General features: G+C 35.5%; 1 protein-coding gene across 1 annotated transcript in view; it reads left to right on the forward strand.

Moving 5' to 3' along the window:
• Window positions 1-15,527, forward strand: part of LOC124227108 (uncharacterized) — a 444,749-nt gene that overhangs the window by 208,106 nt on the left and 221,116 nt on the right. Inside the window, exons 11-13 of the mRNA XM_046641003.1 lie at window positions 9,917-9,993; window positions 12,669-12,789; window positions 14,740-14,973. Of these exons, the coding sequence (XP_046496959.1) occupies window positions 9,917-9,993; window positions 12,669-12,789; window positions 14,740-14,973 (432 nt within the window). The remainder of the gene's footprint in view (window positions 1-9,916; window positions 9,994-12,668; window positions 12,790-14,739; window positions 14,974-15,527) is intronic.

Consider the following 15,527-nt stretch of genomic DNA (forward strand, 5'->3'; position numbering starts at 1 on the left):
AGGTCACTATGGTTGTTATTCCCTTACTGAAAGCCATTTTCTGATGGCAGCTTTGTGGTAAGAAACTACTGGACCTCTCAATGGACATGCCTCAGAAGAGGGGGAGCCAGATCACGAATGATTACATTAGTTTTGTAAGAGGCATGCAGAGCTAGTTAAAAAATTTAAACTTCATTTTGCCATTAAAAAATAAGAACATAGTCCAAAATCATCAACAATAATTAATAAAATTCAGAGTAATTCCTTAATTTTTTAGTCTATACTCAAATTTCACCAATTGTTCCCAAAATATCCTTTACTACATGTTTGTCCAAACCAGGACCCAATCAGGACATACATTGCACCTGGTCTTCTGTCCTGTAAGTTAAGCCTGACATATTGACTGGGTCAGATGTACCACAGACATGCGATAAACAAGTTTGTCCCATTGCTTCCCCCTGGGGATGTTGGCCTCTTCTCTCATTCCCTGTACTTCCAATAATATGCAAGTTGATCTAAAAGTGCCAATGGGATTCGAGATAACTATCTTTGGCTAGAATACATCAGGAACAATATTGTGTACTCCATATTTTGATTCATCCAGAGATGAGTAATATCTGATTGTTGCATCATTTATGATGTTAAAATCGATCATTGGTTTGGGGTGATGGTAGCTTGATTTATCTATTGTTTCCCCTTTGAGACGAAAAAAGAAATCTGTGTTATATTACTTTGGTATCCAACAATATTGACCTCCTCATCAAACTATTCACTTTTTAGGGTTATTACGTCTCTTGGTAGTCTTGCTTGAAGCAATAATTTCATTAAGGATTGCAAAATTCTACCATTTTATCTAAATTTGTTAGTTGGAATTCTTCCATAAAGTGCAACTTTCCCTGACCGACTGTGGTTATTTTGCTACCCTAGAATGGTTTCTACTAAAAAGACAGGATACATGTAGAAATAGTTTTAATGGTATAGGGTCATTGGTAAACATTTGTGTCTAGTTGAAAGGCACAAAGCATGATTTTATATTTAACATCAGAAACTTGTTTTGCTCATGACCTCAAGATATATCTCAATAAAGCAGTTACTAAAAAGTTTAAAAATTAAATAAAGTTAGGAATTTGTAAGTTATGAAAACTTGCACGAGTTTGTAAACTGCTGTAGTCCTTATTCCTCAGATCTTCTATCTCCTGTGCTCTGGATCATACCAAATATTCGTTTTATATTTCTTAGAATTATATCACATACCTTCTCAACATATATCTCTTTTTTCCATATTCCCTTACATTTTAGTAGAAAACCCATTCTTTTCTAAAAAATTATTTCTTGAGATCACATTGGTTTATAACGTGTATATTTCAGGTGTACATTATATTTCATCTTCTGTATAGACTGGATTATGTTCACCACCAAGACTAATTTTCATTTGTCGCTGTGCATATGTGCCCATTCACCATTTTGGCCCTCTCCCCACTCTCTTCCCCTCTGGTAACCACCAATCTTTCTCCTTATCTATGTGTTTGATGGTTTATCTTCCACATATGAGTGAAATTATACGATATTTGTCTTTCTCTGTCTAACTTATTTTGCTTAGCATAATACTCTCAAGGTACATCCATCTTGTTGCAAATGGCAGGATTTTGTCTTTTTTCTGCCTGAGTAGTATTCCATTGTACATATACAGCACATCTTCTTTATCTATTCACCCACTGATGGGCACTTGGGTTGCTTTCCAAATCTTGGCTGTTGTGAATAATGCTGTGATGAACATAGGAGTGCATGTATCTTTTTGAATTAGTGTTTTAATGTTCTTTGGATGAATACCCAGAAGTGGAATAGCTAGATCATACATTCTATTTTTAATTTTTTTGAGAAATCTCCATACTCTTTTCCATAGTGGCTGCACCAGTTTGCATTCCCACCAGCAGTGTTTGAGGGTTCCCCTTCCTCCACGTGCTCTCCAACACTTATTTCTTGTCTTGTTAATTATAGCCATTCTGAAAAGACTTGAGGTGATATCTCATTGTAGTTTGATTTGCATTTCTCTAATACATAGCAATGTTGACATCTTTTCATGTGCCTGTTTGCCATCTGTGTATAGTCTTTGGAAAAATGTCTGTTCATATCTTCTGCCCATTTTCTGATCAGGTTGTTCATTTTTTTGTTGTTGAGTTGTGAGTTCTTTACGTATTTTGGAAATTAACCCCTTGTCAGATATACGATTTGCAAATATTTTCTCCCCTTTGGTAGGTTGTCTTTTCGTTTTTGTTGGTAGTTTCCTTTGCCATGCAGAAGCTTTTTAATCTGATGTAGTCCCATTTGTTTATTTTTTCTTTTGTTTCCGTTACCAGAGTAGACACAGTATTCAAAAAGATGTGGCTAAGACCGATGTCAAAGAGTGTACTGCCTATATTTTCTTCTAGGGGTTTTATAATTTCACGTCTTACAATCAAATTTTTAATCCGTTTTGAGTTAATTTTTGTATATGATGAAATATAATGGTCTACTTTCATTCCTTTCATGTGGCTGTCTAGTTTTGCCAACATCATTTATTGAAGAGACTCTCCTTTCGCCATTGTATGTTCTTGGCTCCTTTGTTGAAGATTAGCTGTCCATAGATGTGTGGGTTTATTTCTGAGTTCTTAATTCTGTTCCATTGATCTATGTGCTTATTTTTCTGCCAGTACCATGCTGTTTTGATTACTATAGTTTTGTAGTATATTTTGAAATCAGGGAGTGTGATATCTCCAACTTTGTTCTTTTTTCTCATGATTGTTTTGGCTATTTGGGGTCTTTTGTTGTTCCATATAAATTTTAGAATTGTTTGTTCTATTTCTATGAAAATGTCATTGGAATTGCATTGAATCTGTAAATTGCTGTAGGTAATATGGGCATTTTAACTATGTTTATTCTTCCAATCCATAAGCATAGAATATCTTTCCATTTCTTTATGGTTTCTTCGATTTCTTTCAGTAATGTCTTGTAGTTTTCAGTGTATAGGTCTTTCACCTCCTTGGTTAAATTTATCCTGAGATATTTTGTTCTGTTGAGATTGTAAAAGGGATTGTATTGTATTCTTGATTTCTCTTTCTGCTAGTTGTTCATTAGTATATAAAAATGAAACTGATTTTTGTATGTTGATTTTGTACCCTGAAACTTTACACATTTATTATTTCTAATAGTTTTTTGGTGGATTCTTTAGGGTTTCCTATATATATATATAAAGATGTATATAGTTTTACTGTCATCTGCACATAGTGACACTTTTACTTGTTCCTTTCCAGTTTGGATGGCTTTTATTTCTTGCCTAATCGCTCTGGCTAAGACTTTCAATATTATGTTGAATAAAAGTGGCAAAAGTAGGCATTCTTGTCTTGTTCCTATTTTTAGAGGAATGACTTTCAGTTTCTCACCACTGAGTTTGATGCGGCCTGTGGGTTTGTCACATATGGCCTTTATTATGCTGATGTACTTTCCTTCTATACCCATTTCCTTAAGAGTTTTTGTCATAAATGAATATTGGATCTTGTCAAATGCTTTCTCTGTATCTATTGAGATGATCATGTGATTTTTATTCTTCATTTTGTTAATGTGGTATGTCACATTGATTGATTTGTGGATGTTGAACCATCCCTGGATCCCTGGCATAAAACCATTTGATCATAGTCTATGATCCTTTTAACGTATTGTTGCATTTGTTTTGCTAATATTTTGTTGAGAATTTTTGCATCTATGTTCATCAGCGATATTGGCTTGTAATTTTCCTTTTTTCTGTTGACCTTGTCTAGTTTTGATGCTAGGGTAATGTTGGTTTGTAAAATGGGATAGGAAGCATCCTGTCTTCTTTAATTTTTTGGAAGTGTTTGAGAAGGATGGGTATTAAGTCTCCTTTGAATGTTTGGTGGAGTTCACCAGAGAAGCCATCTGGTCCTAGACTTTTATTTTTTGCAAGGTTTTTGATTAGTGTTTCAATCACTTTACTTGTGATTCATCTATTCAATCTCTATTTCTTCTTGACTCAGTTTTGGGGGATTGTATAGTTCTAAGAATTTATCCATTTCTTCTAGGTTATCCAATTTATTGTTGTATAGCTTTTCATAGTATTCTTTTATAACCCTTTGTATTTCTGTGGTATCTTTTGTAATTTTTCCTCTTTCACTTCTGATTTTATTTGAAGCTTCTCTCTTTTTTTCTTAGTGAGTCTGGCTAAGGGTTTGTCAATTTAATTTTGTTTTCTTTTCGATGAACCAGCTCTTAGTTTCGTTTATCCTTTCTGTTGATTTTTTAGTTTCTGTTTCATTTATTTCTGCTCCTCCTACTAACTTTGTGCTTTGTGTGTTCTTTTTCTACTTCTTTTAGGTATAGTGTTAGATTTTTTTTGAGATATTTCTTGATTGTTGAGGTAGGCCTGTATTGCTGTAAACTTCCCTCTTAGTACCATTTTTATTGCATCCCATAAGTTTTGGTATGTTATGTTTTCATTTTAAGTTATCTTCAGGTATTTTTGATTTTGTCCCTTGATTTCTTCATTGACTCAATAGTTGTTCAGTGGCATGTTGTTTAGTCTCCACATTATTTGTGACTTTTCCAGCATTATTCTTGTTTTTGACTTCCAGTTTCATATTACTGTAGTCTGAAAAGATGCTTGATATGATTTCAATCTTCTTAGATTTATTGAGGCTTTTTTTTGTTTCTCAACATATGGTCTGTCTTTGCAAATGTTCTGTGTGCACTTGAGAAGAAGGTGTGTTCTGCTGCTTTTGGATGGAATGTTCTATAGACATCTATTAAGTCTATCTTATCTACTGTTTCATTTAAGGCCACTGTTTCCTGTTAACTTTCTTTCTGCATGATCTGTGCATTGATATAAGCAGGGTGTTAAAGTCCCCTACTATTATTGTTTGCTGTCAATTTCTCCCTTTAGGTCTGTTAATAGTTTCTTTATATACTTTGGCTCTCCTATGTTAGGTGTATATATATTAATAAGCTGTATTTCATCTCGATGGAATGGCTCTTTTATCATTATATAATGTCCATCTTTGGCTCTTGTTACGTTTTCTGTCTTGAAGTCTGTTTTGTCTGATACATTTTAGCTACACCCGCTTTCTTTTGGTTGCAATTTGCTCGACGTATCATCCTCCTTCCTTTCACCTGAGCCTATGTTTTTCTTTAGAGTGGAAATGAGTTTCTTGGAGGCAGCATATTGTTGGGTCTTGTTTTTTTAATCCATTCAGCTGCTCTATATCTTTTGACTGGTGAATTCAATCATTTTACATTTGGAGTGGTTATTGATATAGGAGGGCTTAATACTGCCATTTTGTCTTCTGTTCCCTGGTTTTTCTATATTTGCTTCTTTTTCCTTGTATTTCTGTCTGCCATTTCAATACGGTGGTTTTCTGAAAGGGAAAACTCATTCTTATAAGGGCCTGGTTTGTGACTCTCATTAGCTTTGAGTAGAAGGTAGTATAGAATGAAAAGGAAAATTAAAGGTAGCTTTCATTGTTTTATGATAAAAACTTGAACATGACCTTCACTTCTATATTTAGAGATCAGAGATTTTTTTGGTTTTGTTTCTTTTTTGAGATTTTGATGTTTTCTGTCTTTTTAAGCAGCAGATATAAAAGTTAAAATGACAAAATACCATTGTAGCCAATATGTGGCAGATATTTCACATCACAATGTGTCAAGCCTCTCAAGGATGAACTAGAGAAAGAGAAAGAATTTGGGGAGCTTTTTCATTGACCATAGTGTATCTTCATTCCTTACTCTGATATTTGAGAAGTGTAATATGGAGTTTGAAGTATGTGAATGTTTTTATGGATTTCATCTGGAAAGATTAAACTGTTTAAGTTTTTCTAAGGTATTGTGGCATATTATTCTTTATCTTGGTGCCTATCAGGTTAATTCTTCAATCTAAGTAAACTTATGAATGCTATATTTAAAGTGAATTGTTCTAATAATATTGTGCCTTTCAAAAGGTAATTATAGTCTTATCTATGATTTCAGACTTTGAATTTTTATTTCAATAATGTATTTATATTTTTAGTCATTATAATAGAGTCATTAATTCTATTATAGAATCAAGAATACATGCATATTCTTGATATATATGTTTATGATTAACGTGTTAAAGTTGCTGGTACCTGTGTATGTAAACATGTGCAATTTTTTGGAAAACAGAGAAAATTAAAATAGTTAAATCACCAGAGAGAGAATTTCTACATGGAAATGTAGAAGACCATACATTTTCATGCAAGATTTTACATAAATATATTACTTATACTGCTTGGCATGGCTCATGTAAATTTTTAGCTTTTAAAAGAAAATTGAAGAATTGACACTGAATTCAAAGGCAATTTTAATATTACTCTTTTGATATTCACAGAGATTTTATAGATTTGATATATATAATTCCAGTGTAGAGATGATTTCCTAAATAGACTTATGTTATTGTTATTTCTAAATACGTAACTGCAGTTTGGCAATGATTTCCCATATAGTATTTTTGCCTACTAACCATGGTTTTTGAACAAAGAGAGTTGGTTCAAATCATCTAATATATTATCATACAATATATAACTCAGAATTCATTAGTGTAGGGATTAGAAACATGTACTATGAAGGCCAACTCTCTAGGCTTGATCTAAACTCATCTTTACTCAGTTTCATCACTTGTAAAATAAGGATAATAGCAATATCTACCTGAAATAGTTAATGTGAGGATTCAGTGGATTGTTACATATAAAGTCCTTAGATTAGTGTCTAATGCATTATAGATACTCAACAAATATTAGCTAAAGTTGAATTATGTCCTTCATTTCTTCCCTTTTCCCTATACAAGCCACTACTGCAGGCAAAGAGAGTTTGAATAATAGCATCGAAGTAAAGAATTCAATAGTAGCTAGAATGAAAAATAGGCATCTACCCAGTTTACAGAATCAAATTGGTTCTTTGTTGACTTTTATTACATGTCAAGAAAGAGAGTTAAGGAGCCAGAAATAGATTTCAAGGGTTTATAGATATTTATGGAAAATCTAGCAGCATTTGGAGTGATTATCCTGTGTTGTTTTTTTGAAGATAGAAGCGTCTAGAACAATTTTGCCCTCTTTGTGTCATTTTTTCATGCTTCTGTTGGAAAAGGTGTTCCAGGCTGGGGAAATCTAAAGAGATAATTTCCGGAAGTTAATATTCAAATTCTTTGTTTAGATGTTAGATGAATAAGTAGAACATTACTATCTTAAATGTTTTTACCAATAATGTTTGCTGACAATTTTTGCCAAATTGTTCCCTGTGTCATTCCCAGTTATAACAAACCCTCACATATTCAGACTAATAGGATATGATAGAAAGTCTAGACTGCAAAATATTTTGAAATAAATTTTATACAAAAAAAGAGATATGACTAAAGCTTTATGAAATAATTGTTACAGAATAAAGTTTAGGATAGAATCTTCTTTGATAAAGTGATAAATCTTAATTAATTCACTATTAATAAATAATTAATACTTCAGTGCTTGAGAGGATTTGAGAATATTTGAGTCTATGAGGGAATCCATTCTCTTTGCAAGCCATACTTTCTCTGATTGTTTTGGAAAATAGTTGGTACAAAGGAAAATTTCATAAGACTTAATATGGTTTTACTGTTTAGCCCTTTCTATTCATTTCTGAAGGAACATATACACCCATTGATCTAAGCCTTAATTGTTTTCACAAGGAAATCAATTACGAACTGGTCATAGAAAACATATGGGGTCAAGTGGGTGAAAGAAACTGTCACCCTTGAATGTCACTGCTAAGAAGGCATTGTGACTATGTGAAGGACCAGTTACATGGGTTAAGAATTGAGGTTTGGAACCAGAGTGAGCCAGCTCTGGTCTCCACCACACACTGAAACCTTTTGGCTTCTGATTCTTAGAAACAAACATTTGTTATTTTCAGCTGCTGAGTTTGGGGATAATTTGTTATGGAGCAATAGATAACTAATACAGATTTTGGTACTGGAAGTGAACTACTGATGTAAAAAAACTTAAAATATGACAGTGGCATTGAAACCGTGTAATGGATTTTGAGGAGAGTATTAGTGAAGGCTAAGGACCTTGAAAAAGATGTTACTAGAAACCTCACGAGGTTTGAGAAGGATGTGAATGAAGGTATAGGAAACTGAGGAACATCTCATTGGAAACTGGGCAAAAGGAGATCTTTATTGTGAAATGTCAGAGAGTTTAGCAACGTTGTTGCCTGTAGTTATGTGGAAAGTAGAAAAGGTACCTAATGAAAGGATTGGTCCACCTAAAGAGATTTTGAACCAGAGGATTATTGGATGCTGCCTGGTTTCTTCTTGCTGTTTATTGTAAAATGTGTGGAGAAAGAGATAAACTAAAGGAAGGATTGTTAAACAAAATGAATCATGACTTGACGGCTTTGAAAATTCTCAGCCTGCCAAGATGACAGACAGTGCAAATGAAGAAATGGCTTCTGAGCAAAGAGTGAATGCCAGGAAAATATGATTCAAGGATGAAACCAAGAGTGTGACTGTCAAATCTTTTGTTAAGGCTTCAGAAATGTCACAGGTGATGCCTCAGAATACTGTTCACTCAGAGCAAAGGCATTCCGAAGAGATTAAGGATGTGCTCCACTGTTCCTCTGAATTGACCAACTGGGTTTGTTTCTAGGGGACTTAAGGTCATTGCCCCTAATCCTGTCAGTGCAAACCTGTGGTACAGAAGATCTGCTCTTGAAGAGATTTGGGGGTTTGGTTTTTGTCTAATGAAGTGAACTCCACTAAGATTCACAGAAGAAATGCAAGGTTTTAAATGGAATTATATAAGCAGAAAAATCACCTACTTGGACTAAAACGGGCAGAGAGAGAACAGAATAAAAAGGGCCCTATAGATTCCAAAATTCTCCTGGCAGGAAGAAGGCTGAGCAAACTGTTTAGCTGCAAGCATGTGCTACCTTTCATGAAACAAGGAAGAAAGATCTAGAGGGTGGAACCACCAGTTCAGAGGACAGAGCTGAGAGCCATGGAGAATCATTTTCAGACCTTGAGACTTAATCAAGGAACTGCCAACATTTGCTTATCTTGATTTCATAATTGCTATGGACTCATGATCCTGGTCTCCTGTTATTCCCACCTTTGTATAGTTCCCTCCCACACTGTACCAGAGTTGACCTGTGTCACCAATAGCGTACAGCAAAAGTGATGCAATGTCATTTCCAAGATTAGCTTATAAGGGACTGCAGTTTTCATCTTGAGTTTGTTCTTTCTCTCATATTCTCTCTTCATTCATCTTCACTGAATATATTGATCTTTGCCTATATGATACCCTTTTGGAACATCTGGAGGAGTATTATTAATAAGGTTACCATACCTTATAGTTTGTATGGGATACTCCTGGGTCATGCCTGTTCTCCTAGAATAATTGTTTCCCCTCTTACTCCCCAAATGTCATGGATTGGAAGATAAATTCTATAACCACAATTATTATTAACATTTCTAGTGTCCTACACATCCAGCCATATGCTCATTTACATTTTGTTAAACTGTACCATTATGTGGTATGGGTGCATGTGCGTGTGTGCATTTGTGTGTGTGCACGTGTGTGTGTGAGAGAGAAAGACAGAGAGATAAATAGAGAGAAATAGAAAGAGACAAAGAAGACTGTGTTGGTATCCACTAAACATTTCTCCTCCCTTTTTTATGTTGTTTACTATTGTACCTATCTGACCAAGAACTCACTAAGCAGAGAGCGAAAAGTCAGATTCCGTAATAAGGTAGCTGCTAAAGTTTGAATTGCCATGTTCTTTTTTGTCTCCTGGAACCTAAACCTTTAGGAGTAAGCATATCTCAGTCTTAGAAAACCAGCTTTCACATAGATATTTCAAGTGTATTTTGAATCAATTTATTTCATTTCTGTCTTCTTTCACGCAGGATTTGAAATTTGAAGGGGAAGGACTCAGTCAATACATTCCTATGTCATGTTTGAAGACTGACAAAACATTTGAGAAGTATGTTCCATAATGGTAGCGTTAATGCATTTTATTTTATTTTGTTTGTTTGGCTGTAGATTAAATATAGGCCAATTATAGGTGACAGGCATGCCCTAGTTTGATTCACCCTAAGAGTCAGTTCTGTGGGACCCATGACTCCATTTGTTCTTGGGGATTTATCTGTGTCCTTTCATCCATATGTGACAGTTTGGGGATGGAGCACTATAGTTATGGTGGTATAGCTAGGACCCATGTCTTATTTATCTCTCAGAAAATATCCAAAGCCTTGGTCCAGTGTAGGAACTTTCGAGATTTGGATGTCGTTGTTCCTCCATTCCAGTATAGGAGCGGCAGTAGTATAATAATACCTTGTTGGATTATTTTAAGGGTTATTTATATATTAAATACATAAATATAATGTTTTGAAAGGAGTGCCTTGGGCATGCTAAGCACTAATAAATACTAGTTAATACTGTATATCAATTGTTCTCAACAGGCATCAATTTTGCCCCCAGGGGACATCTGGCAATGTCTGGAGACATTTTGATTGTCATGACCGGGACTAGGGAGAGGTTTGTTAATGGCATCTAGGGAGAAGAGGCCAAGAATCTTGCTAAACATTCTACCATGCACAGGCAGGCCCCTACAACAAAGAATTATGTGGTTCAGATGTCAGCAGGGAAGAGGCTCAGAAACCCTGTGGTACATCAGTGCTGTTACTCATCACTGTTTTATTTAACTTATAATCCTACTACAGTGAAAATAGCATATCAGCTGGAGTGGGACCTATCTCTCTGAGAAGACTATTCCTTGCCTGAGAGAATAGGATTATACATTGCTGAGGTGTCATTTCAACACTCAAGGTGGAGATCAATGAGGTGTAGGATAGCATGCCTCCCATGCCCAAGGTTTTTAGTGGTAGGACTTCAGACCAGGAAAATGGCTTGGGAGGTCTACGAGACATTATTTGCAGGAGAGTTAATTACAGGCTAACTTACAAAAGTGAAAATTGGAACTAACCTAAATATTCAACAATAAATGATTATTTAAATTATGGTAGAACGTTAGAAATAAACCCTAGTTCCTTACTAAAACATTAGGCTACAGAAAAAAATTTAATCTCATGGAGAATGCCCATAATATACGAAGTGGAAAATACAGGTTACAAAATAATATTTACAATAGCAGCCTCAGTTTCTGAAGAAAAAATTATGTCTAGCTACCCAACTGTGAAGAATAGACAATATTTTACCAGTGTTTGTCTCTGGGCTGTGGACTAATGCGTGGCTTTTGGGGGGACTTTTGATATACTTAAATTTTATATAATGCACAAACATAAACATATATTTATATAATCACGAAATTAATAAGTGCTGTATACAAAGGGAAAAAAGAGTAATAATATGCCACAGGGCCTAATTCAAAAGTGAGCTGATGACCAGGCTGGCTCCCGGTCTAGGGGACGACTGTTCCAAGAGAACACAGAAAGCTGGACTGAGCTCTAGGTCCCTGGTGTCACCTGAAAGCTGGGTATTAACCTTTTGATGTGCATTGTGTTCCTTTTTAATTAAGGATGGTATTTTTAGAAAACTTTTAATTACAAAGAACTGAGATTGCAACCAAGGACCTTGTTTTGTTTTTTTCCACCTTAGGATGATAATCATGAATTCAGTGTCTAATTATTTAGATTAAGTTTTTAGGATAGTCCATGAGTGCCTCACAATTTTTGCCAAAGGAACAAAGAGAGAAACTGAGGAAAGCATTTCACTGTGGTTAACGTAACATGTTTGATGTTTACTAACGAAATCTGTTTACCTTCATAACTGTATAATAAGGCCATTAAAGACAATAGATACAGTAGTTTAAAAGTAATAAAATTTACAACAAAGTGTATTTAATTTGAAATTGAATTGCCGGCAAATGGGTGTCCTAATGAACCCTTGTGTCAAATGTAGCTCTAACCAAATTAAGGGGAATCATTTCTATCACAGGAGACTAAATCGGCTGTGAGATCCAAAAAGGCCATTCCTCTGGTGGGGGTACAGTCATTGTCACAGATGGCCCCGTTGATGGAATTAAGCTTAAATCAGGAGACGTGAAAAACAAGACCCTTCTTAATTCAAATGAATTTGGGAAAGCAGGCAAACACAGTTAAAAAGCTAAAAAAGAAAAAAAAAGGAGTCAATAAAGAAGAACCTCAAATAAAGTCAGTAAATGTTAACACAAGGAAAAAACCCTGGGGAACATTTTGAGGATAGAAATAAGTCTTGATCTCTGGCCATTGCATTAAAAACGAAAAAGTTTATGTCATCTCAGTTATTCACTTATTTAAATAATTTTTCCCCAGAGTTTCTCTAGCAGTTTATAAGATTGAAGGGGTAGGGTAGAAAATGAAGTGGCAACAAGTCTGATCAAATATTTGATCTTCTCGAAATTTCTGAAACAAGCGACATTTTAATTGTTGGGAGATCCGTAGCGAATACACTGAGTCTTATATTTTATAGGGTCACATTTCAAAAGCTACTCACCTCCTGACTTTAATCAACAGCAGTATCTGTATGTGGTGTTTATCTTGTTCCCAGTTAATCTGAGAAAATGTTTAAGGAGAACATCAAATTGTGTGGTGGTTCCAAAGGCAAATCTTTTCATTATACCCCATGTCAATTTCTCTTTCTTTTCTTTCACCTCTGCAGAGCTCCCCATCGACCATTAATTGCTGACCTAAATGTTTGTGAAGAAGACAGCGTAGCCAAGCTCTGTACCCTCACAGAAGGAACTCATGAATCAAAGAAAGCAGCAGGACCACGCTGGAAGGTGGGGCTCTTGCAACTTTTTTCCTCTGATGCAAAATGTTAAATGGTGAGATCTGTTTTATCGACTCTCTTTCCTGTTGTGCTTTTCTCCTGTAGGACCCTTTAGAGAAACGGATTTTTAGCAGGTCTTAATAAATATTTTTCAGGAGATTTCTATGCTGAAATAGAATGGCTAAAACTCTCAACTGTGAAGCCTTTGGAATTCCTCAAAACTGTGTCGTGGTACCAGGCTGAGTTCTCCTAGACAATGAGGCAGCCCTGCCCCCATGCAAATGAGACAAGCCTTGAGATTTGATGAATCTTCTATCTGCTTTTCCTACTCATCTGACACTCGCTTTGAGGAAGGTTGTAAATGCAAGAGAGATTGTGGTATAATTCCTCAGACTGGCATTTCTGCCCCCTAGTCACCATTCGATTATCTTCCAAATTGCTGTGTTTCAGAGAGATAAAGATTTTTTATGGCTTGCTGACTTGAAACAACCACAAGAGCCAGCAAAGAGATGGCTAAGCAGCCGTGCATAGTAATTCCATTGGTAAATGACAAAATCTTTGTTTGTATGACATTTCCCAAATTACTACAGAAGATGAATCTAAAATACAAAATGTCACATTTGGCATGCAAAACTATCACAATATATTTCCGTATGAAATTCATAGAGGCGTTTAATTTAGAATGTGTTTAATAACTCAGTCTGCCTGCACTGGTAATCCTGCCTTGAGGTTTAAAGAGATTGTCTTATTTATTCACTTGGTGTTAATTTTTAAAATATTTTTGGAAACCAAAATGTTAAGGTTAAGTCTTTATTGTTAATTAAGATTTTCTAATTAAGCCAAAAATAATTCTTATTCTGATTAGTTTTTAAGTATGACTTGTATGAAAAAACAAAAGAAGTTTAGCGACTTTTGCTGTTTATTTAACTGTGATTTCCAGAAGCACGCTATCTATATGGAAATATATATTATCTCTCACACAAAAAACTCTAGGCAGATTAAAAAGTGTTTACCGTTGGCTGCGGATTAACGAGTGGTGCTACTAACACGGGTAGCTAAGAGAGTAACCTCCTTCTGAACATGACATTATTTTTCTTAAAGTACAATGGAATAGAGAATTCTTCGAGGTCAAATTATTCTGAAGACTATTAGGGACTTGTGAGTATAAAAAACATGACTTAATGACATTGGAGTTATTAATAATCCCAGTTTAATTTTTGTTTAATCAGAAACAATAGTCCATTAAAAATCTTATCAATTTGTATAAACTTTTTGGCACTTATTAAAAGTGAAAATGGCCTATTTCTCTTGCTGTAGGTAAGAATGAAATTCAAATGTCCTGTAAAATATTCCTGAGTCGTGGTTTTCAGTTACATGCAATTTACACTAAGTTTTAGGTTGAAGCACATACCCATGCTAGCCCCCCTTTATCTCTTGACTCTGATTTGAAGCTTAGGAGGCAAGTTGACCTCATCTTTAAATCGAATAAAAGGATTCGATCAGGTGTCAGTCTGACCTGTTCTGCATTCATCTGTGTGGCATGAGGTCTGTGATTAGTGTTAGAGGTAAGGGCTGTCACCATTCAAACTCTGAGTTTGAAGCTTACTGCCATGTTCAGCCATCCCAGATATCTTAAGAGACATGCTGTGTGGTTTTTAGAAGTGTTGGTTTCCTGTTAATTCTATCTTATTGTAATAGATGAATGGTTTCTGATGTCACAGATCATTAACATACCATTCTTAAAAATCGGCTAAACTTGCCCTCGCATAATCGACAAGCTTGCCTTTTGACCCGCTAATTATAGATCATGTGTCCTCCTCTGTTATCATTGCTAATACCTGACAATTACAGATTGAGTAAAAATGATTGTCTACTTTCCCTCGCCCCGAGAAGCGCATTGTGGCTAATTATGTGGCTGTGCCCAGTTCCTGGGTAATTCAAGAACCCATCTTTTCTTCAGGTTGAGCAGTCTCAGTCACCTCAGCCTCTTCAAATGCAGATGAAATGCATAAGGGGCCTCAAGAACAAGGCTCCCCAAGGCGCCTACCTCCTCCAAGTGTCCCTGCTTGAGAGACCAGGAGGCTCCGTCTTGCAGTGGGGGCAAATGGAGCAGCTGAAGACCAGAACACACCCGGTGAGGCATGATGGAAACTTTTATGACATGGGGCTGTATTTCCACGAGAGTCTTTATGTGGTAAGCTGTCCTTTTTGCACACATATCACCTTTTAATTAGCCTTTCGCTCTCCTTACCTATCCATCTTTTCATCTCTCTTCATGTAGGTTTATATAATAGACTTTGTGTAGTAAGCATAAAGGATTTCATTCATTGATTTATCCATTCATTCAGTAAATACACAATTAGCACCCACTATGCACCCAGCACTGTGTGGTGGATCATAAACGGACTCAAGTCCTGTGTAAAATGGAAATGCCATCCTTGGTTATCAAGAACATATATTATGGACTGTTGGTATCGTTCTTTACCTTTTCAGAATTTACATGCCAGGAGATCATTGACATGTGTATTTTGTATGTAACACAATTATATGTGTGTAGGCAGCTGGGGACACTGATCTTAGGTTAGAACCAAGCTTTAGGTAAGAAGAGAAATTGGAGGGACTGTTCAGAAAATATATTATGGGTGAGGGGAATGTGTTTACTATGCAAAAAGATTCTAGAGGAGACAGTGGGGAGGTGGGGAGCAGTGGGTAAGATTAAAGACTGATCCTGGGCGCAGAGATGAGAAG

The sequence above is a fragment of the Equus quagga genome, chromosome 15, assembly GCF_021613505.1.
Source record: "Equus quagga isolate Etosha38 chromosome 15, UCLA_HA_Equagga_1.0, whole genome shotgun sequence".
NCBI lineage: Eukaryota > Metazoa > Chordata > Mammalia > Perissodactyla > Equidae > Equus > Equus quagga.